Raw genomic sequence first — 24,701 nt, 5'->3', positions numbered from 1 at the left:
CCCACCGGACACTGCTGTGCATAAGATTTCAATTTTGTGTGCATGTGCACCTACAGTGGGATCCACACTCACTGCATCTTGGGGGAAAAAAAGAGTTTTTGCAGAATAAGTGTCTATTCTTTCTTTTTTAAAGGCCTGTCACAAGAAGATGTAAATACATCTTACTAGTTGGAGGGTGGGGGCAGCAGAGGTATGTCTGGAGGCTAAGTATTGAATCGTTGGTTCTAGCTAAGCTGCTTTAGCAATGCCAAATGGTGTGCCACTTTAATATTTCTCCACGTTCCCATCCCATCCCATGCTCTTGAGCCAGGCCTCAGGGATGCTTTAATTTGCAATAGCTAGTAATGGCAACTTTCATCAGCAAGGGATTGCCAGAATATAACATTGCTGTTGCTATGCCCTTATAGACACTCTTAACACTGAGCCAGGGCTTCTCAATCTTCATTGCATTACGACTCAACTTTTGTCAATAAAATTACTAAATGGTAGGACGGAAGGTAGGACGGTAGGACGGAAACAGCTTGCCTGAGCATCACTACCCCATGTGGGAGGACCAAAGCCAGAACCTTACCATTCAGGGCAGGGTGGGGGTGGGCAAAGCAGTCCTGGTGGGTGGATTGTAACCTGAGCCTTGCCGCTCAATGCTGAAGCCCTTTGGTTTTGGCCCTGGGAAGTGGGGCTTGGACTTAGACTTTGTGGAACCCAAAGCCCAGTGCTGGTCCTGGTGTCCTGCACCGGGGTCCTGATCCACCGTTTGAGAACCTCTGCACTAACTAAACAGGACAGTTCTCAGCTGCCTTGGTAGAGCGCCATTATGGCTCCTTAGCATTAACAGAATATCATACACCTCTTTGTCCATGCTTCGATGGAAGACTGTACCCTTAACGTGAGACGAGTTCTGTGTTTGCACTGTGGTTTCCTCTTTCCTCAGTGTACCTTCTGTGCAGAAGCTCATGCAGAGCTCCAGCTCATTTTACTTGGCATGGGAGAGCTGGTGTGGCTGTTCTAGATAACTTGTCCTTCAAAAGCGGCAAGCAACTGGACCAACAGAAAAACAAACCAAAATCCACAAATGACTTGTCTGGGGCCATATTAACATATGATGTTTCTTCTTTGTGCTGTGAAAACTCCCTGCCTTCTGCACTTTAGAGGATGGTGAAGGGCAGCCACAATCATGGAAAAGAACAGAGAACACCCAGAAGCAGATGGAAACAAGAGAAATGTATATTTTTGAGAGGCACCTTGTCTTTTGTGTGGCTCTCAGGTTACCTGTGACTAATAGGAGTGGAAACCCCAGCATTGTCCATAGGTAGTACACTGGTGGAATCTACCACCCAGAGGAGTAATTCCGAGGAAATTCTCCTATGCAGTTTAGTCCTGCACGGAGAAGAATTGGGCCTATAATTTCTCAGGAAGTCTGTCATAGTTTTCTATTTATATTGAGCAAACTGAATTGAAGTCAAAGCTTTTGGAGGCTTTGGCTGCTTATAGCTGTTATTTTGAGATTGTTCCTTGAATGTTTAAGCATTGCTATATCAATATGAGTCACTTTAATATGCAGGATTCTTGCATATTTACTTTTTTTGTTTGTTTTGCAGAAAGTCTAAAGAAGAGTATGAAATGGAGCAAGAAAGAAAAATGTCTAAAGAGGTGAGTGCATTTTTTTATTCAGGAAGTCCTCAGACTTATGACACAATTTATTGTTTGGAATTGCATTGTAAGTTGAAATGTTGAAGTCAAAACCGCTTTTTCCCACATGACTCAGTAGTATAAAGGGGGCGGGATTGATTTCTGAACCAAGACTTGATACACTATTTTCATCACAATAACCTAGATTTTTGTACTAAATGAATTGTGGATGACTAATGTAGCAAGCCCAGTGTATTTGATATGAGTTTGTTTTGGTAGGCTGATTGATTGATTGAATTTGAAATTCACTTGCTGATTGAGCTCAGTTACTGTGGCAGATAGTGTGTGTCAGAGTGATTGATCTCCTCCCCCTGTGACTCACCCGGGGAAGGAGGGACCAAAGGAGAGAAGCCAGATGCCAAGTGACTAGCAGGAGCATGACCAGCTGGGAGCTGCAAACAGGGGGCTGCTAACAGGGGAGTTTGTAAAAGAGTCTGAGGGAGTCCTACTATGGTTAGGAGGGCTCGCAACACCTGTGCCAGCACTGCTGCTGTCTCCTCCACCTGTGCCTGCAGCCTGACAGATCACCTGACCATGGATACCTCTACCCAGATCCTGGTGTGGTTTTGTGGAGATCTTGTGGCTCTCATTTCCCACTTACTGAAATCCAGGCTGAGGAGAGCATCCAATGTGAAAGGTACCCCCTGGTGGAATCGCTTAGGCAGCAAGTGGGAGAGCTGCGGGAGGGAGTGGCTAGGCTGAGGAGCATCTGAGCCCACGAGGAATTCCTGGAGAGTATCCATGCAGCGACATCTAAGGCTGAAGTACCTATTCAGCTAGAGTGGACTGCTGGCACACCACTAGTGGAAGAGGGGATGGCTCTGTTTCAGGGAGGGCACTAGCAGATTGTTACTACTTGTAGCAAACAGTGCTCCAGCCTTGCTTTCAACCTTCCCCCCCATGGTTTTGGGGAACTGTTATGCTGCTCTGGATACCATAGGTGAGAAATCCTCCACTGAAGAAGAAGAGAAGCCATGTATTCTCAAGGCCAGGATGTCTGCAACCACCACTCTGAGAATGAAATGCAGGGTAGTAGTGATTAGAGAGTCTGAGCGGGACGGAGGCACTCATCTGTCACTCTGACGTGGCATTCCAGGAGGTATGCTGCATGCCTAGGGCCCATATCCTAGATGTTACAAAGGAACTGTCAAGGATCATCTGGCCTTCTGACTACTACATGTTCCTCATCCACATGGGCATGAATGATACTGCAAGGTGAGACATAGAACAGATCAAAAGTGACTACAGGACTCTGGGTGAAGGAATTTGAAGCTCAGGTAGTATTCTTCTTAGTCCTTCCAGACAAAGTTAGGGACCCAGGCAGAGACAGGTGCTTCTTGGAGGTGAATGCCTGGCTGCAAAGATGGTGTTGCCAGGGGGGCTTTGGCTTCACCATGGAATTCTTTTCTGAGAAGGACTGATAAGCAGAGATGGGATTCACCTTTCGAGGAAGGGGAAGACCATTTTTGGATGCAGACTGGCTAACCTAGTGATGAGGGCTTTAAACTAGGTTTTACAGGGACAGGTGACCAAAGCAACAGGTAAGAGAAAAATAAGGAGACCTGGGGGTTGAACCAGAAATGGGAGGGAACATGAGCTGTAATAACCGAGATGAAAAAGACGGGCTAGGCAGAACTGGGAGGCAAAAAATCAAATCAGTATCTTAGATGCAGAAAAACAAATACAAGAAGTATGGGTACAAAGCAGGCAGAACTCAAAGTCCTAATAAATAAACACAAACTACAACACAGTTGGTATCACAGAGACTTGGTGGGATAATACACAATTGAAGTATTGGTATAGAAGGGTACAGCTTATTCAGGAAGGATGGGTGGGGTGAACAGGGAGGAAGTGTTGCTTTATGTTATTAAAAATATACACACCTGGACTGAGATTGAGAAAGACATAGGAGTCTTTCGGTTAGATTAAAAGGGGTGATGTTATGCTGGGGTTCTACTGTAGACCACCTATCCAGGTAGAAGAGGTGAATGAGGCTTTTTCTAATCAACTAACAAAATCATCTGAAGTCCAGGATTTGGTGTTAATTGGGAATATTAACTATCCAGACATATGTTCAGAAACTAACACAATGAAGCACAGACTATGCAATAAGTTCTTGGACTGCACTGAAGACAATTTTTTATGTCAGAAGGTGGAAAAAGCTACTAGGCAGAAGCTGTTCTAGATTTGATTTTATCAAATAGGTAGGGTTGAGAATTTGAAAGTAGAAGGCAGCCTGGGAGAAAAGTGACCATGAAATCATAGTGTTCATGAGTCTAAGGAGTGGTAGAAGGGAGAAAGCAAAATAGAGACAATGGATTTCAGTATCAGAGGGGTAGCCAAGTTAGTATTATCTTCAAAAACAAGAAGAAGTCCTTTGGCACCTTATAGGCTAACAGATATTTTGGAGCCTAAGTTTATGTGGGCAAAGACCTGCTTCGTCAGATGCATGAATGGCTGACAAAGCAGGTCTTTGCCTGTGAAAGCTTAGACTCCAAAATATCAGTTAGTCTATAAGTTGCCACAGGACTTTTTGTTGTTTTTAATGGATTTCAGGAATGTAGATTTTGGTAAAGTCCGAGAGCTTGTAGGTAAGGTCCCATGGGAAGCAAGACTAGGAGGAAAAACAACTGAAGAGAGTTGCCAATTTTTTAAAGGGATGATAGTAAGGACCCAAAAGCAAGCAAATCTGCTGTATAGGAAAGATGGAAAGTATGGCAAAAGATCACCTTATCTTAACCAGGAGATCTTGCATGATCTCAGAAACAAAAAGGAGTCATAAAAAGTAGAAACTAGGACATATTGCAGAGGATGAATGTGAGCAAACCATACAGATATTCAGGAGCAAGATTAGAAAAGCAAAGGCATAAAATGAGCTGAAACTAGCTTGAGACAAAGGGTAACAAGAAGACATTCTGTAAGTATATTAGAAGCAAGAGAAAGACCAAGGACTGGGTAGTCTCACTGCTCAGGAAGGAGGGAGAGAAAATACCAGAAAACTTGGAAATGACAGAGGAGCTTAATGACTTCTTTGTTTTGGTAACAACAAGAAGTCCTGTGGCACCTTATAGACTAACAGATATTTTGGAGCATAAGCTTTTGTGGGCAAAGACCCGTTTTGTCAGATGCATGAGTGGTGGCAGGGTGGAGGTTAAGCTTTTGCTCATGAAAGCTTATGCTCCAAAATATATGTTAGTTTATAAGGTGCTGCGAGACTTCTTGTTGTTTTTGAAGATACAGACTAACATGACTATCTCTCTGGTACTTTGTTTCAGTCTTCACCAAGAAGTCCAATGAAAGAATGCCTAACATAGTGAATGCTGTTTGGAAGGGGATAGGTTTAGAAGATGAATTAAAAAAAAAGAACAAATTAAAAATTACTTAGAAAAGTTAGAAGTCTGCAAGTCACCTGGGTCTGATGAAATGCATCCTAGGATACTTTAGCTATCATCTTTGAAAAGTCATGAGAGTCTGTGGAGATTCCAGAAGACTGGCAAGGGGCAAATATAGTGTCCATCTATAAAAAGGGGAATGGGAGCAACCCAGGGAATTATGGCCCAGTCAGTTTAATTTCTGTGCAGGAAAAATAATACAGCAAGTAACTAAGGAATTCATCTGCAAACATCTGGAAGAAAATAAGGTGATAGGTAACTGCCAGCATGGATTTGTAAAGGACAAATCATGCCAAACCAATATGATGGCTTTCTTTGATAGGATAACAAGTCTTATGGATAAGGAGGAAGCGGTGGATATTTGGTATACCTAGACTTTTGTAATGCATGATCTTCTTATCAATAAATTGGGCAAATACAACTTAGATGGGGCTACTATAAGGTGGGTGTAGAACAGGCTGGATAACCATTCTTGGAACATAGCTATTAAAGGTTCACAATCATGCTGGAAGGGCATAACAAGTGGGGTTCCACAGGGGTCTATTTTGGCATAAAGAGTACACTTAATAAATTTGCAGATGATACCAAGCTGGGAGGGGTTGCAGCTGCTTTGGATGATAGGGTCATCATTCAAAATGATCTGGACAAACTGGAGAAATGGTCTGAGGTAAAGAGGATGAATTTTAATAAGGCGAAATGCAAAATACTCCACTTAGGCCGTGTCTACACGAGCCAAAAACTTCGAAATGGCCATGCAAATGGCCATTTCGAAGTTTACTAAGGAAGCGCTGAAATACATATTCAGCACCTCATTAGCATGCGGGCGGCCGCAGCACTTCGAAATTGATGCGGCTCACAGCTGCACGGCTCGTCCAGTTGGTGCTCCTTTTCGAAAGGACCCTGGCTACTTCGAAGTCCCCTTATTCCTATGAGCAGATGGGAATAAGGGGACTTCGAAGTAGGCGGGGTCCTTTCAAAAAGGAGCCCCGTCTGGTTGAGCTGCGTGGCAGCGAGGTGCATCAATTTCGAAGTGCCGCGGCCGCCCACATGCTAATGAGGCGCTGAATATGTATTTCAGCGTTTCATTAGTAAACTTTGAAATGGCCATTTGCATGGCCATTTTGAAGTTTTTGGCTAGTCTAGACACGGCCTTAGGAATGAATAATTAGCTTCACACATACAGAATGGGAAGCAAGTAGTACTGCAGAAAGGGATCTAGGGATCATAGTGGACCATAAGCTAAATATGAGTCAGTGTGATGCTGTTACAAAAAAGCGAACGTGATTCTGGGATGCATTAACAGGAGTGTTTTGAGCAAGACATGAGAAGTCATTCTTTTGCTCTACTCTGTGCGGATTAGACCTCAATTGGAATAGTGTGCAGTTTTTGGGCACCACATTTCAAGAGAGATTTGGAGCCATTCCATAGAAGAGCAGCAAGAATGATTAAAGGTCAAGAGAACATGAGCTATGAGGAAAGACAAAGAATTGGGCTTGTTTAGGTTAGAAGACAGCGGACGTGATAGCAATTTACAAGTACCTAAAAGAGTGTTGCAAGGAGGAGGGAGAATAATTGCTCATTTTAGCCTCTGAGGATAGGACAAGAAGCATTGGGCTCAAACTTCAACAAGGGAAGTTTAGACTGGACATTAGAAAAAACTTCCCAGCTGTCAGGGTGGTTAAACATTGGAATAAATTGCCCAGGGACGTTGTGGAATCTCCATAATTGGAGATATTTAAGAACAGGTTGGATAAACATCTAACAGGAATGACCTAGCTGGTGCTTGGTCCTGCTGTTAGGTCAGAGGATTGGACTTGATGACCTCTTGAGGTCCCTTACAGTACTAGTACAATAAAGCCTCAATTTTAATGGACCCTGATATAACAGACTTCAGAAATAATGGCCGCCGTCTGCCAGCCCCTCGTCCCCTCACATAACTGCTGGAGAATTACCAGAGCCACCACTGGAGGTGTTGGCTGGGGCTGCAGGTGCTGGATGGGCCACCGTAGCACCTGGGACCACTGGAGCCAGAGGGCGGGGATGCGGTGGGTTGCAGGAGCTCTTCTCTCCCAGTCCCGTGTGTGTGAAGCATATCGGCACCCACCCACTGCTGTCTGCAATGGCGTTGAGCAGCAGCCCTCGTGTTGGAAGCTGCTGCCCATTGGCAGGCTGCGGGAGGCCATGCTCTATGTTCTCACAGGTGGCTCAGAGTTGAGGGTGGAGGAGCTGCAGCGCTGAGAGCTGCAGGAAGTGGAAGGAGCCAGGCTGGCATTTAGGTCCATTCCTGGTAATTGGGAGAGGGAGAGGGAGATGGAGGTGTGAGGGGAAGAATGGGGTAGGAGGGGGGAATGGAAGTGGGAGCAGAGAACAGGAGTGAGCAATGGGCTGGGAAGGTCAGTACATCATCATCATACAGTATAACTATTCGGATGTAATGGACTTTCAACATTAATGGACACCCCCTCCCCCCATTAGTCCCTTAAATCAAGGATTTACTGTATTCTACTATCCTGTAACACTCACCCATATAATATATACACACAACACCCCCGTGTGTGTGTGTGTGTGTGTGTGTGTGTGTGTGTGTGTGTACACACATGTAGTATATGTGAGTGTTTGTGTGTGTGAAACATAATGGTTCCCTATGATTACTTGGGTGGTCTAGATGATACTTGGTCCTGCCTTGAGGGCAAGGGACTGGACTTGATGACCTTTTGTGGTCCCTTCCAGTTCTAATGTTCTGTGATTTTATTTGCATATAAAATCACATATCTTTGACTTTCCAGAATGGAGCTACAAGCAGGTCTCTTGCAGTCACTTGTCTGATTGACTCCTGGTCCTGGGGGTCAGCCAATCAAAAACAAATGGCACACTCTACCCTGGCCATGGAAGTGAATCAGAAACTTGAACAGTGAAATCAGTGATTGGTTAAGGCTGAGTAATTGGTGAGTGCTGTTCTCCCTTCCTGCTTTTGTCATAAGCTTGAAACAAGCATCGTAGGGTTGAAACAGGTAATCAATTGAAGAGTGTTGTAAGTGGCATCTGAGGAGTCCTTGTATATATAATCAGTTGCAGTGATGATTAAGTCCTCAAATTTTTTTTGTTTTGTTATTTCTGCTTGATCTTAACTTTCAGTCCATGGCAGTGTGTCCTTGTTGCCATTATACATTAAGCCATTTCCCTCACTTTTATTTGAGTGCATGCTCATGAGAGTATTGACGTAAGTGATTATGCATGATGATCTTAACATCATGAGGAAAAGCAGCCCAATGACATCTCACTTAAGTTTTAAAGAAGACATACAAATAAAAATAGGCTTCTAACAAATGGCCACTTGAAAGATGTGGTGTTTGGAGAAAGGGAACAACTAGTTCCATACTGTCTACTCACCACAGGGAAAGGAAAGGGGGACTGGTGATGCCATTTTTCATCATAGTTGCAGTTACCCAGTTTGAAAAGTGGATTTTATATTTGTTATGCAGTATTAATGTTGTAATAGTCCCCAGTGGTTCTAATCAGAGTCAAGGCCCTATTGTGTGAGACACCATAGAAACAGAGACAAAAACATGGGTACCGCTCCGAAGTATTTATAATCAAACCGTGTGCCAAGGTGTTTATACCTATGTTTCTTTGATACATCTTTTCAGTACAGGTAAGCTTTAGCAGTTGTATTGTATTAGTCTTTACTGACTAGTAGATGAGTGCATAACCAGCATTGATGTACTTATTTTAGTACAAAAAATGACTTCTTACCTTTCATAACTGTAGGTCTTCAAGATTTGTTGCTCATGTCCATTTGTAATGGGGTGTAATTCACTGCTGAGGCATCTCTCTGCTGGTCATTTGGGAAGGAGCTCTTCCAGCCTCCAGAGTGTCCTCTTCCAGCTCGTGTCTTGCCCTCTGTTACCTGTTAGTTATACTCCATCACTCATGTGAGCACCCATGTCCCTCATCGACCATGGTGCCCTTCCCTAAGGCTAATGTCCTGCCTCAGTGCCCCCTCTCTCTGGACTTCTCCCCTTCCATGGATTTCCGAGCCTCTGTACCCAGCTTGCCTGAGTGACACCTGCCACTCATCAACTAGCTCCTTACCTCAAGGGCAGACTACAAACTGAAATGGCCTCTCGTCATTGGCAAGGGGTTGGACCTGCTGCCTTCTGCTGCCCTGGCTGCCTCCTGGCAACCCAAGTATCCTCAGGCAGTGTCTCAGGCCCTGTAGCCTGGGATCTTTCCTGGCCAGAGCCCCGCCAGCTCTGCCTGCCTGTCCCGGAAGCCCTGCTCCGTGTTAGGAAGACCCTGTAGCTTTCTAGCAGCTAAGTCCCTCCTGCTCTACCACTGAAGCAAGAGTCCCCTCTTCCCTCTCTCAAGGAGCTGTTTATACACATCCAGCTGAGCCCTAATTATCTGCAGCCCTAATTGGCAGTTAATTCTTAGCCCTCTCCCAGGGCTGAGTTTAACCCTTTTCCTGACAGAGTGGGACAACTGTCCCACCACACACCTTCCCCTTTAAGTTTTTCCCACAGAAGGGGGAGTTTCCTGCTACCCCAGCTTTCCTCTCATCTGGGTGCATAGGGCATCTCTCTCCTGTTGCAGGCTCCCCTGCATTTGGCACAGCCTGCTCCCTCCAGGAGGGCCAGGGTTCCCACAGTGTTCTTCTCCATGTTCATAAGCATTCCCTTCTCTTTGGGGTCCCACAGAGACTCTTTCCACTCTTGTGGGGGTTCTGTGAGTTTTCTGGGACCCCTCTCTCTCAGATACACCTCGGTTGAGGCCTCTGCCTTCAAGGTAACTTCAGGTTGATCCTCCTTCTCTGGTTTTGGCTCCTATTCCTGGGGGAAGTGCTTTTTCATACTGCTCTTGATGTGGCACCAGAAGTACTACCTGTGCTTTCTCTTCACCACAGCCGTCCCACAGACTACATTTCATTTACTGCTTCCTTCATGGTTAGCGAGAGACTTGTCAGTACCCTTAGGGCAGAGTTTCCCAATTTTATTTGGCCATGGAACCCTTTTAAAACAGAAAGAATTTTGTGGAACCCCTTATAACAGTCATATATGGAGCTGCAAAAGTAGACCACAAATAAGGGTAATAAGTGATAAACAAGGTTGTGAGATCAACATTTAGTTTTAATTGCACATTTTAAACAAAAATCATATTAATGTCTACAAAAATAAATATGTACAAATTCAGTTACCAAAATCAATACTTCAAGAGCCTCAATGCATGTAACACAAGACAGTCCTTAATAATGTCAAACCATATTTCTTGTAAGCACTGTTTTAAGAACAGTGCACGCACAATGATTTGTACCAGTTGAAAAATTTAAATGCCTTTCGTGCCTGGATTAGAGATCAACTGAGGACAAAAAAACCCCCACTGTGCCTGGGGATAGGCTCTTAAAAAATGAAGGAACAATGTTCGCATCAACCCCCACCCCCCACTACACAATTCCACTGTAGGTGTGTGAATGTACACATGTGCAGGTCTTGCTATATATTGCTTTAGTTCATCTATAAGATTGGCTGTGGTACCCTCTGGAATGCTATATCTTATGCAGTGGTATATGAGGCCCAACCATCCCTATGCCCTCTCAATACCTTCTTGTTAGTAACTCTGACAGAGGAATAGGAGGGCAGGTAATGGAATGGACATAAGCAACACATCCTGAAGAACAATAGTTGTCAGAGGCAGGTAACTGTTTTTTTTCTTTGAGTGCTTGCTCATGTTAAATCCATTCTAAGTGACTCACAAGCAGTATCTCTGAATATGGGTTTAGAGTTCACAGTCATGTGGCTTGCAACGCTGTACTGAAGTCAGCATCATCCCAGGTTTGCTGGGTGATCACATATTGAGACATGAACATATGGATGGATAACCAGGTACCAGCCTGGCAGGTATTCTAAATTGGCATATGTGCCAGGAACGCTGCTTATGAGGCTTGTGATCTGGTTGAATGGGCTGTTACAGTTGCAACCATTGTCGCCTGTTTGCAGCAAAAATGAAATTCTCTGGACCAATACAGAAGGACTCTTTACTCAATGTCTGCCACCATAATGAGTAGCAGTGTCAGTTTACAGAATGGCTTAGTGTATTTTGAAGGTGAAAGGCTAGCACTCTCCTGATATCCAGATAATGTAATTTGTGCTCCTTATCTTACTTACTAGGTTTTGGAAAGAGAGACCCTTAAATACATATCCTGGTTGGTGTGAAACTGCCTTGGTCAGGAAAAGCTGGGTATGGCCACAGTTGAACCTTCTCCCTGTAGAACACTGTGTAGGAAGCTCCAAGATAAGTGCTCTGATCTCAGAGACCCTACAGGCTGTTGTTGCCGCAGGAATGCAACCTTCCAAGGATGCTTAAGAAAGGAGCAAGCAGCCAGCGGATTAAAAGGGGGCTCTGTGGGTTTATGTTTGGGTCCCGTGGAGAAAAGAGGTCCTGGATCTGAGGGTATAGCCGTTCTAGAACTTTTAGAAACTGAACCCATTGTGTTAGGAGCAAAGACTCAGGTGCCCTGAAATGGAGGGTGCAAGGATGAAATGGCTCCCAAGTGCATCTTGATCAATGAAGAATACAGGCCCTGGAGCTTGAATGCAGAAGGTAGTCTAGGATTAACTGCTGTTAGTCCTGCTTAGGCTTAAGACCATGATCCGAGGCCCAATGTGTTAACCTCTTCCATTTGGCCAGATAGGTCGCCCTGATGGAGTGCTTCCTGCTGTGAAACAGGACCTTTGGGACAGTGACTGAGTACTCCTGTTCCTCTCCTTTCAACCATACAGCAACCAAATAGTTGACACTTGCTAGATTTGAGTGCAGAAACTTGCCCTGGGACAACAGGCCTGGCCACAGTAACAGCTGGTAAAAAGTTCCTGTTTTTTGGCATCCTTATTCTTAGGTGTGGCGCTTTCCATATCTGTCTGTCCCTTTTTGTTGGCTGTAGGTACAACTAGCTAGCCAAAGGGTGGGTTGGTATAGAGGTGTTCAGTCCCCTTCACATGGACATAATACTTCTTTTCCACCCATTTTGAACTTGGTGGAATGGATGAGGGGATTTGCCATAGTGCTTTAGCAATCTAGAGAACCCCTTGATGAACCAGCAGTGGGATCCTATGCTGGAATAGTAGCTGGTAGTAAGTCAAAGAAAGCACCCAATTTTTGTGCCGGCTCCTTGACCTCCAGGTTTAGAGTAGAAGCCACACTTTTTTGGAGAGCCTGGTGCTTCCTAAAGTCATTAGGAGGTCTGTCATGGGAAGGCCTGCCACTTCCTCATCTGGCAGTGAAGATGACGGCTGTGGGGGCTGAGGCACCTTCCGCTTCTGAGGATGGTTCTGTAGGTATTAGCACCTGCTCTCTTAAGTCCTGTTGAAATTTGCAATATGCTGCAATCCTGGAGCCAGCGGTACAGGACAGGGCATGTCCATAGTGGACAGGGAAGAGTGATGAGAGTATGGCACCAGCATCATGGGTATACATTGAGTACATTAGCGTGGCCATTTCAAAGTTTTGAGTAAACATAGACACAGCCTCTGTGTGTGTGTGTGTGTGTGTGTGTGTGTGTGTGTGTGTGTGTGTAAAAATATATACACTCATCCCTCATTTAACAAGTACTTTACTTGTGAGTACTCTTTAAAATGAGGAACAATACCTGCCTTTATTCACTGAGTGAACTTCCCCCGCTTATATGAGTGGGGTCCCTGACTCGGGGGGGGGGGGGCAGGGAGACCCTCAGCCTTGCAGCTGTCTCAGCTCCAGCAGTGGGGTCCCTGGCTGGGAGTGGGGAGACCCACAGCCGGGGCCTTCTCCCTTCCTTCCCTCAGACATGCAGCTGTCTGACAGCCCTTCAGCTGCGGTAAGAGAGGGAGAAGGCTCTTAACCTGGTTCCCTCCCCTGCAATGGTGGGAACATGAAACTGACCAGCCATGAGTTGAACCGTTTCCCAGCCCCACAAGCCATGGGGAGACAGCAACCAGCGCCTGCTCCTCCCACTCTGGGAGCCGGGAAACTGACCACCCCTGGTGGTTCCTGGCTCCCCTCCCCTTGCAGAAAAATTCGAGTTATGCAGGGGTTGCAGGAACAACTCCCGGGTTTACTGTATTAGACTCCCCCCCCCGCCCCCACCCTGCAGACCTCACCCTTGGCCAGGTTTTAACTGCCCCCCACAGTCCCAAACTGCTTCCAGCCTTAAACCCGCGCAGCAGCCCCAAACCTTCTCCAGCCTTAGACCCCACTGCATCTCTCAGCAGCCCCAGCCTTAGACCTCCTTCTCCTGCAGCCTCTTCAACAGGGCTGCTTGGCAGGGTGGGTACCCCAGTCCTCCTGCTCCCAGCAATTAATTCAAGTGTTAAAGTTTCAGCACCTAGGCATAAGGTAATTGCTATTTCTAGTGATAGAGATCTGCCATCTCCAGCAGCTATCGCTATTGATAGATATCTGCTTGAGGCAGCAGTGTTAAGGAACTGCAAATGGCTTCTTTAACTGCCACATGCAGCTGGAAACTGCCCAGCTGGTGACCTTTAACAAATCTAATGGGACCTATGTTTGGGTCCTGACCCATAAGTTGGAAATCCCTGCTCTACATACATACACTGTATCCTATTTCTGGTCCCAAACAATTCAAATACATCAGAAAAGTACCTAAACTCAACTGGTTTATGTCAAGTTACAAGCACTTGGAGTGAATTGGAGACTTTTACATGTATTTTAATGGGAATGTAATGTCGCTGTTACGAGTTTTCACCTATGAGGAGAAATTTGGGAACCAATTGTGCTCGTATAGCAAGGGATGAGTGTATTATGGTGTGTGAGTGTATTATGCTGTATCTTAAAACAGAAGGACTCAAGTTGAAACCCTTTCTTCTGTGCAGATCTTCTCAGTTAGCTAATCAATGATTTTATATTTGTATCATGGTTCTGAAGGATCACTTGCAGATACTGTGACTTAATCATATTTCAACAGCAGAAGCAACAGCAATTTAGCAAGGTAATTTTGAAAAGAAAAATGCTCAAAATAGCTTTTCAGTTCTACTAAATTCTGGATATCTGAAAGTTTTAGATTCACTCCAGGCCATTGACATAAATGGGAGTATACTTTATATAGTTTCATAGATGAAGAAAGGATTTCTATTTAGAATTATATACTAAAAAGAATATATTCATTTGACGAAGTGGCTCTTTGCCCACGAAAATTTATGCTTCAATAAATGTTAGTCCATCAGGTGCCACAGGACTTCTCATTTTTGCGGACACAGACTAACACAGTTACCCCTCTGATAAAAAATAAATTAGTTATTCTGTGCAGCTTTTTGAGAATGACAACACTGGATGGGGGTAAGCCTCTCCATTCTTTGTTCAAATCGTAAGTGCCTGTAGTGACTACATTGTGTAGGGGAGACGTGTGATGAAATGTCCCCCAGATTGGCCTGCTGGGGATGGGTAGAGGGAGAGGGGTTGTATCCTTCTCCTTCTGTGCCTGCCCCTTTGTCATGCTTAGTCCCTGTCCCCTGGGGTCAGGCAGGGAGCAGAGGTGGTAGGATTAACTGTTGCTCATGCTGGTCACTCTGAGTTGCTGCTCTGTGCAGCACAGAAGCTGTGTGAGAGAATTTAGCAGTGGCAGGCTACCCGCCTGCCTGGGCCTGGCTGCCAGGGACAAAGGCTGATCAAGCTGGAGTCCCCTCTGCCACCACAATGCATTTCTGGACTCACTTGACTCTCTTGTTTCTGGCAGCTGAAGTACGTGGGGTAGGGGGAGCTGCCAACACAACAAGGCTGTTTCTCAAGCAGCTACTGCACCCACACAGACCGATGACCTGGAGCAGTCAGCTTGAACCATATGAGAAGCAGTTCCCTCTTGCTCCCAGCCCAGGCCCAGCTGCCAGGGACAGCAATCATATATGTCAGGAAGGGGTGCAGCAGGATCTAGTCCCTTTTCCCATGCAGATAATTCTTGTGGAGAGAGAAAAGATTGGTGGCCCTGGGCTGGGTGCATGGTGAAGGAAGGGTCATGCATCCTCCCCTTTAGATTGTGCTCTCTTGTTATGGAGGAGCCCAAGCTGTCAATGGGAATTAACAGAAGGAGGGAGAGCGTGAGAAGCAAGAGCAAATGTCTCAGAATGGAGGAGAAATTCCCAGAAAGGAGATCATTGGGGTAACAGACTTTCTATTCCATCAACTAACATTCCACTGTTACGGTATCATATCAGACATACACGTGCTCCTATCTCCAGATTGAGGGTCATATAATTCCAATATACTTATGATAGAATTGCAGAAAGCTGCCCATGTGCTCAAACATGATGCATGATATCAAATCTCTTTATATAGCATGGAAGCAAACACTAACCTCCTCTAAAATTCTAAAGTTCAGTGCTTCTGGTTAGGGCTCACATCTTGAACTAAACTCAGGTCTTTTAATATGTGGGGATGAGTCACTTCTTGTTAATAATGAGTAAAAGCATTTTCTCTTTTTACCTCCATAGTGCAACAAACAGGCATGGTAGCATTAATAATTCATCAGAAAGTTAATAACCATCTCTCACAATCCAAAAGTTCATGTTTTTTTCTAGTTTGATATTTTAATGCCTAACGTGTATTATTAAAAAATGTAACAAACTATTATTTTAATTCTAAGACACATGATAAATTCAAGTCATCAGATGTTACATACAGCTGTCACGGATATTCAAGAGAAGCAAAAGTTAAGGAATCCACTGAAGATATTGAGAGATTTGATGATTCTGAAGAAATTGCAAAATTATCATTAGGTAATTCTACTTGAAATATTTTTGTAGCGTCTAGTATGTATTGCATTATAGTTCGCCTGCTCATCTCTACTCATTGTAGAAAATTGTCTTAATTTTCTCTGAAGGATTTTGCCTTTGAAATACTTGTGAAAAAAAGAAATAAAATGAAGAGACATTATAAAACATTTATAATTTATCATTTATATAATAATTAAATTAACTAGCTACCTTTAGTAGGTTCCTTACTGTTCTTTGGATCTGTGCTCCTGGGTGAACAAGCAGAATAGGGAACTCTTGTAATTTTATGAGTTCTATCAGCCAAAATAGCTTTTAAGTAAATAAGAAGTTGCAGAAACAGAAGAAGTTCACAATGTCAATATGTTCACAATGTCAAAAATGGAATGTTGTTATTTTGAAAAGATAATAAATCAGTTAATTCGAAGTCATATCACAATTTTGTTACAAAGGCAAACTTTTTACCTAATTCTCTGCTAGCCTTGATGGGGGACTATCAACATAGAATTATGGATCCTGACATGTAGATTCTTATTTTCAGTCAAGTTTATGTGCCAGTAGAATTATGGTACTGTTCATTCCAACAGTTTTACAGTATTATTTAGAAATTTAGGTATGTTACATAATTTTCAAAGACTATTAATTCAGTTCAAAATTATCTTGACCCGGTAATATTCATGTCCAAGCTTTGCCAATTAAACTACAGAAAGCTATCACACATTATATCCAAAACATAACGTGCAGATTTATTTTGAAGCTATTCGAATTTCACTGGAACTTCACCAGTGATGACAGGTTTGTATGACACTTTAACCAAAAGTTCAGGTAGTGGTAAAATCTATGGTGTACAGGCCAATTCAAAGCTGCGACTTTTTTTTTTTTTTTTGTCTAAGAAGTTAACATTTGTCTTGACCACAATGTGTGTGTGACTTCGAGGCAAAACACTAGGTGTTCCTCTTAGTAACTTTTGCTATTGCGAAGGTGTGTTACCTTTACAAATAATAGTAGGTTTAGTTAGGCAAGGCCTCCTACAACATGTTGAGTTACAGCCCAGTATCCTTGCTGCCAGTGTGTTCCAAGGTGTTTGAGCTTTTGATCCTCCAAAGAATTGCTCTGGATTTAGACAGTGTATTGTAAGTTGCACAGGCAGGGTTTAGAAAAGGACATAGAATCTGTGATTAAGTATACCATCTTCTTTATAAAAAATGATTTTCAATAAAATCTAAAGGTGGAAGCTATCTTCTTGTTTTTGATCCTGCCTATGATACAGTTTGGCACAGCAGCTTTTTGTTTAAACTCTCTTGAATTGGCCCATGTGGGGCACAGTAGTAGGGCTATTTCTTCAGTCAGTGAAGTTAGAATACACATGGAAAACTGCTGTAGCTTCTGGAAGTGTAAGATCAATGCCCTTCCTCAAGGCTTAGTTCTTCACCAGTGTTATTTAGTATGTGCTTCAACAATCTGCTAGCTACACTCTTGTGCAAGTTTATCTATGCCAGTGGTTTGTAACCTTTACTGCAGCCTGCACCCCTTTGGTTCTCAAAATATGTTCTCCCACCCCTTTTTAAAAATCAAAGATGGGGATGGGAGGGCCTGTGCACTTTTATATGCATATTAAATATATGTAAAATAGTTTTGTTATTACTCACCATAAATAATAGTACAGTAGGCATACAAAAATATGCAAGTACTACCCAGAGATGTTGCAGAGTTTGCTGTGGAAGTAAACTGTAACCAACGTGTTAGCAGCTAACTGAATTCGTACGTAGGTTTGATGAAACAAAGTAATCGTACTGTACGTATCGGTGTTTTTGATGATTTACCTTCTAAAAAAATCTGTTGTTTCTCACACCCGCAGAAAGGGCATCCTGTGCCCTCAGGTGGTGCGTGCACCCCAGGTTAAGAACCACTGCTGCAGCTACCAAGTTTAGTCCTTCTCAGAAATTGACACGGTCTTGAATGAAGTTCATAGCAGACTATTGTAATTGATGGTGCCCAAAACCAAGCTTTTCTAAAATCATTTCTAACATAATTCATCTGCAAAATGTAAGTGCAAGTCCCATCTTGCTCTGTGGGGCTCCACCCTGTGCTGCTGAGCCAGATCGCCATCTCCCCCAGCCAAGGCACAAAGGTGGGGTTACTGCCCATCTGCAGAGCAATGCAGACACTGATTACAGCTCTGGGAGGATGCAGTTTTAGGACACAGCACCTGGGAAATAAACCCCAAAGGGATCAAACCCCCAAATCTGTCTCTTTCTGGGCAAAGATGTGCACAAGGAAGGCTCATTTTGCAAGCCCCCTTTATCAATCAAAGGGAGATATGCACAGTAGTAGCCCTCCCCAGGTAATAACAATTTACATTAGTCTTGATGCTAAACAAAAAAGTTTTTAATAAGCAATACAGTCGGGCTAAATCTAACATGACAAAAATTCTTCTAAAGAAGTTCTTGTGGAAGATACCTTCAAAAAAAAAGCTACTTTTGAAAGAGTGTTTATACACACAAAAAAGCTGATTGAAAGATCAATCTGCTTTTTTGATAGTGTCCATACAGCCCTTTCTCTTTTGAAAGAACAGGCCAGAGATTGAAAAATCTGGTGTCATAAGGACCCCTTTTTAAAAAGAAGGGCCCTGCGAAGCATATGCACATGCTTTCAGAAAGGCGTTCTTCTTCCTCGAGTGTCCCCGTGGGTGCTGCACGATAAGTGTTGGGCTCACCCCGGCGCCGCAGATCGGATCTTTCCAGCAGTTTCTGCCGGACCGCGCATGTGCCAGCACGCGCCGCTCCCCTGCGCGCTCCCGGCCACGTGTGCGATCCGGTCCCCGCCAGTTCCTTCTTAACTGCCATCGGCTGCAGACGGAATCTGCTCAGGCTGTGGCCAGAGTCAGCGTATTTAGAGGGGGTTTTTTCAGAGTTTTAGAGTTCTCTTTCAGAGTTCTAAGTTAAATTGTTTTTCTTTATTGCAAAAAAAAAAAAAATTATATATAAGTAGAAAGTCTTAGAAACGAGAGGAGGAGCGGAGGCACCCCGGGGACGTGAAGGCCAGTAGGCCTCCTGCTGCGGCAGGCTAGAGTCCGTGAGAGGGGAACAGGCACAGAGAAGGTGCTAAGTATCCTATTAACAGCTCAAAGACTCACCGCAATGTCCTCTTCAGGATTCAAGAAGTGTGAGTCCTGCCGCGAAGCTATGCCAGCCTCTGATGGGCACAGTCAATGTATCAGATGCCTGGGGGAATCACACGTCACCCAGAAATGCTCCTTTTGTGAAAAGCTCATGGCCAGAGCCAGAAAGGACAGAGAAATGCGGCTGAAAATGCTGCTGTTTGATAAGGCCCTCCAGCCAGACGTGCCGGAGAGGCCTCAACCGGAGGGACCCACAGGGCTCCGTAAAAGGAAGGCGGTGTCCCTCACCCCCTCAGTGCAAAAATGGAGGAAGCCCTCTCCAGGCCGATCCCTGCTGGCGGTCACAGCGAGCGGGACGGGCGTAGCTCATAGCCCCCAGCCACAGTCACAAGCGAGCGGCAGCGCAGCAGCGCATGTGGCAGAGGCTGAGCCTCTGATTACTAAACAGCCGGCCCGCGCATTCAGAGCGGCGGCCAGGCAAGAGCCGGAACTGGCGGCACCGCCGCAAGCGGCACAGACCCCCGCAGCACCAACGGTGCAGGGCCAACAGGCACGTAGCCTGCAGGCACCGGAGGAGACCACCCGCGCGGCACCACAGATGAGCGTGCCGAGCGCGGCGCCGACAGTGGGGCCAAGATCCCCGGCACGGAGAGGGGTGGAGCCAGCCTCGCAGGGGAAGGGAAAGGCAGCAGCAAAAACCCGGCACTGCAGCCCTTCTCTGGACAGGGCTGCAGGGCTGCTCTCAACAAGTCCTCCCCTTATGCTGCGTACACCAACCAGGAGACATGGGTCTCCCCCAGCCTATCCAGAGCCTCCTTCCCTGTTCCTCCAACCAGCCTCACCATGGCTCGGGCCACCCTCGCCCTTTCTGGGATTTGACTCTCTGGAGTACTACCATAAACCAGTTTCACCATTGTCTCAATCGTCCAGACGATCTCACTCCCCCAGACATCGGGAATATACACCTCGAGAGTGTCCAGGTCTCCATCCCAGGAACCGTGCCCATGCTGCCACGGTTGTCCTTATCACGCCGGGCATAGACACCACAGGCATACACCCAAGGGCAAGTCCCCCTCGACTGCCCAGTACCCCCATGGGCACTCACGGACTGGGACAGAAACACAGCTGTCTCAAGGGGAGCTGATTTTGGAACCCCGAGATTTTCCCTCGCAAGCCTCTAGTGAGAGGGTGTACCACCGACAGCAGGACCCTGAGAGTTCAAGGGAGGTCTACCCGAGTGGTTCCTCCTTGTCCTCCCCCGACGAGGCTACGGCCCCCGGGGATGTTGCCCCCCCAGACGACCTCAAAACAGTTTCAGGAGCTGTTTAAAAGGGTGGCTTTCACGCAAGGCATCCAAACAGCAGAGGTGCAGCAGAAGCACCACAAGCTCCTCAAAAACCTGAGGCCTCCAGCCTCGTCTAAAATCGCTATCCCGCTCGACGAAGCAATCATGGAGTCTGCTACCACCATATGGCAGACCCCAGCTTCCGCTCCACCTATAAACAAGAGGGCGGATAAGAAATACTTCGTCCCGGCGAAGGGCATGGAGTTCCTGTTTAGTCACCCACAACTAAATTCTCTGGTGGTAGAATCATCTCAACAGAGATCGAAGACTTCCCAGTACAAAGCGGGGGGAACGGACAGAGATGCTGAGAAGCTAGAGCTATTTGGCAGAAAGGTGTACTCCTCCTCCACCCTGCTGCTGAGAATGGCAAATTATGCAGCACATCTAGTGAACCACAATTTTGACAATTACTCCAGGCTTACTTCTCTCATGGATTCGCTTCCAGAAGATAAGAAGCCGGTGCTGAAGGCCATCGTGCAAGAGGGCTATGCAGCCTCGAGGACAGGAGTCCAGATCGCCCTGGACGTAGCGGACACGGCGGCATGCTCAATGGCTACGGCAGTGGTCATGCGCAGGGAATCCTGGCTCCAGACATCGGGTATCCCGAGGGATCTGCAGGCAAAAATTGTCAATCTCCCTTTCGACACGCAGAAGTTGTTTGCAGAGTCAACTGACTCGGTCCTTCATCCCAGTAAAGACTCAAGAGCTACGCTCAGAACCCTGGGTGTTTATACCCCACAATACAGAAAGAAAAAGTATTACCCTCAACAACGGTGATACCCATACCAGCCTCAGCGTGCTCAGTACCAATGGGGCTACGGCCAAGGGCGGCACCAACAGCAACAACAGTATAGAACTCCCAGGCGACGTTCCCAACAAGGCCGTGCATCCTCGGGGCAGGCCCAAAGGCAACAAGTTTGACGGACAGATTGAGGGCTGCACTGTTACTACCATCGCGCAATGTCATCCACAATTAATGTTCCATCATCGCCTCTGACCGTTCCACTCACAATGGCAAAAGATCACCACAGACAAGTGGGTACTAGAGATCATAGCCACGGGTTACGTGATCCCCTTTCAGTCGCTCCCACCGCCAAGACCTCCGCCCAGGCCTCATCTAAGGGATGCCTCCCACGAGGCGAAACTCAAGCACGAGGTGGACCACCTGATGCTTATAGGGGCGGTCGAAAGAGTGCTGGAGCGACTTCAAGGGAAAGGGTTTTATTCACGATACTTCCTCACAGAGAAGAAAACAGGAGGCTGGAGGCCCATCTTAGATCTTCGAGGTCTCAACCGGTACTTGCACAAACAACGCTTTTGGATGATCACAGTCGCCTCTATACTCACGGCACTGGACGATGGAGATTGGTTTGCAGCCCTCGACTTACAAGATGCGTATTTTCATATAACGATCCACCTGGCTCACAGACGTTTTCTCTGGTTTATGGTCGGCAAAGAACATTTCCAATACAAGGTTCTGCCATTCGGCCTCTCCTCGGCCCCCAGAGTCTTTACCAAGACCCTGGCAGTGGTGTCAGCCTACCTGCACAGACGGGGTATTTATATTCCCATATCTGGACGACTGCCTACTGAAAGTGGCCTCGAAAGAGGAGGTACTACGCATGATACGCGTAACAGCAAATACGTTTTCTTCACTGGGCCTGGTCATCAACCTTGCGAAATCAAAGATCGACCCCACACAGGACATAGAGTTCATAGGGGCACGCATAAATTCTATCACAGCAAGAGTTTATCTACCGGACGCTCGCTTTCGCGCTATCGGTTCCCTGGTACAAGTCATTACATACAGCCCCACAGTGCCGGTTTTAACGTTCTTGCAGCTGCTCGGCCACATGGCAGCGGCAGCGTTCGTGGTACAGAACGCCAGACTGCATATGCACAACCTACAACATTTGTTGGCGAGCGTTTACAAGCCGGCATCCCATACCGTCTGCAGGGTGGTGTCGCCCACGACACAGGTGCGCAGATCCCTGCAATGGTGGGTAAACCCCAAGAACATGCTAACAGGGGTACCCTTTCACCAACCACAAATCTCTATTTTTCTCACCACCGATGCCTCCCGCATAGGGTGGGGAGTACATATTGGCGAAAAGGTGATGCAAGGACTGTGGTCCCCTACGGAACAGTCACTGCATATAAATATTCTGGAGCTCAGAACGGTGTTCAACACCTGCAAACACTTTCAAGACCACATACAAGGCAAGGTAGTCGGGATCAATACAGACAATATCTCGACCATGTTTTATATAAACCGACAAGGCGGAGCTCGATCCCGTGCCTTATGTGCGAAAGCAGTCCGGCTGTGGAACTGGTGCATCGCCAACAATATAACGTTGAAAGCCTCATACTTACCAGGCGCTCACAACGTGAAGGCAGACCAGCTGAGCAGGCACTTCGCACTCACACACGAGTGGCAGATCCACTCCGATCTGCTACGACCGATTTTTCAGGCATGGGGGTTTCCCCAGATAGACCTGTTTGCCACTCCGCACAACAAGTGCCCCCAATACTGCTCAAGGGCAGGACTGGGACGGGGGTCCCTGGGGGATGCGTTCGCGATTTCGTGGAAGGGCCCAGTGCTTTATGCGTTCCCCCCCACAGTGCTCATTCACAAGGTCCTGCAGAAAGCCAGGAGGCAGAGAGCCTGCATGATCCTAGTGGTCCCCACATGGCATCGACAGCAATGGTTCCCCCTTGCTTCTCCGCATGTCGGATCGTCCACTGCTTCCCCTTCCGATAGCGCCAGACCTGCTCACGCAGGCCCAGGGGTCCATAGTGCATCCTCACCCCTGAGGCCTGCGCCTACAAGCATGGTTAATCCATGGCTCAGCTCCCTTGAAAGTACATGTACGGAGGGAGCGCAACAAGTCCTGGAAAGTAGCCGAAGGATCTCCACCAGGAAGACCTAGAAACAGAAATGGACTCAATTCACTGCATGGTGTTCCACCAAGCAGTTAGATCCCCTTGAAGTGCCTATACCTGTCATACTAGAATACGTACTGGACCTCAAGAGAGGCGGGCTCTCCCTCTCCTCGTTGAAGGTCCATCCCGCCACTATATCGGCTTTTCAGCATGAAGACGAAGGGCCCACGGTGTGCGCCCATCCTATTGTTACCAGGTTCCTGAAGAGGCTGGTAAACCTGTACCCCCCTCTGAAACCGCTTCCACCATCGTGGAGCTTGGACCTGGTGCTCAGCGCGCTAACGGGACCACCCTTTGAACCCTTAGCCACGGTTTCCCTCCGTCTCCTTACGATAAAGACAACCTTCCTTCTTGCAATCACATCAGCTCGCAGGGTCAGTGAGCTCGCAGCAGTTATGGCAACGCCGCCCTGTACGGTATTCTCGAAGGAGGCGGTAACCTTATGGCTGCACCCAGCCTTTGTTCTGAAAGTTTCTTCAGAGTTCCATCTTAACGAACCTATAGTTTTACCCTCGTTTTACCCAAAGCCTCATAGCTCCAACAAGGAGGCATGCCTGCACCTCCTGTATGTGAGGAGGGCGTTGGCCTTCTACATAGACAGAACTAAGTCCTTCCGGAAAACGGACAGACTCTTAGTCTCTCTCGCTCCCAGATCAAAAGGAGAGGGTCTCTCTTCACAGAGAATCTCAAAGCACATTCTGTCCTGCATAAAGGTGTCCTACGAACACTTCGAAAGACTCCTTTACTGGCCCCGCCTAGGGCTCATTCCACCTGGGCGGTGGCAGCATCAAGAGCCTTTTTCAAAGGCATCGCGCTAAAAGACATTTGCAGAGCGGCGACCTGGTCATCCTATGACACCTTCACCAAGCATTATGCCCTACACCGGGTATTCCAAGAGGATACCCGCCTCTCGACAGTGGTCCTTTCGGGGGCAAGCTGCACATAACCCGATTACCCACCTCCTTTCTTGGGTTACTGCTGGGTAGTCAGCTATCGTGGAGCACCCATGGGGACACTTGAGGAAGAAAGAGAAGTTACCCACCGTAGTAACGGTGGTTCTTCGAGATGTGTCCCCGTGGGTGCTCCACCACCCGCCCATCCTCCCCACTTCGGATCTCTGTTTGGTGTTTTTCAGGAGCATCCGAGGCGGTTGGTCAAGGAACTGGCGGGGACCGGATCGCGCACGTGGCCGGGAGTGCGCAGGGGAGCGACGCGCGCCAGCGCATGCGCGGTCCAGCAGAAACTGCTGGAAAGATCTGATCTGTGGCTCCGGGGCGAGCCCGACACCTATCGTGGAGCACCCACGGGGACACATCTCGAAGAACCATCGTTACTACGGTGAGTAACTTCTCTTTCCTGAAACCGGAGTGGAAGAGCGCTTTTGATAGGAGCACCAAATTCTTTTGATTTACTTTTGAAAGAACGCTTTTTGTGTGTAGACGTTGGGCAGGATCTTTTGA

General features: G+C 46.5%; 1 protein-coding gene across 1 annotated transcript in view; it reads left to right on the top strand.

Moving 5' to 3' along the window:
• Window positions 1–24,701, top strand: part of CFAP36 (cilia and flagella associated protein 36) — a 68,323-nt gene that overhangs the window by 28,096 nt on the left and 15,526 nt on the right. Inside the window, exons 6-7 of the mRNA XM_074989491.1 lie at window positions 1,599–1,650; window positions 15,706–15,838. Coding sequence (XP_074845592.1) covers window positions 1,599–1,650; window positions 15,706–15,838 — 185 coding nt within the window. The remainder of the gene's footprint in view (window positions 1–1,598; window positions 1,651–15,705; window positions 15,839–24,701) is intronic.

Source organism: Carettochelys insculpta, chromosome 3, assembly GCF_033958435.1.
Source record: "Carettochelys insculpta isolate YL-2023 chromosome 3, ASM3395843v1, whole genome shotgun sequence".
NCBI classification, from domain to species: Eukaryota; Metazoa; Chordata; order Testudines; family Carettochelyidae; genus Carettochelys; species Carettochelys insculpta.
This window is presented reverse-complemented; position numbering and strand designations above follow the sequence as displayed.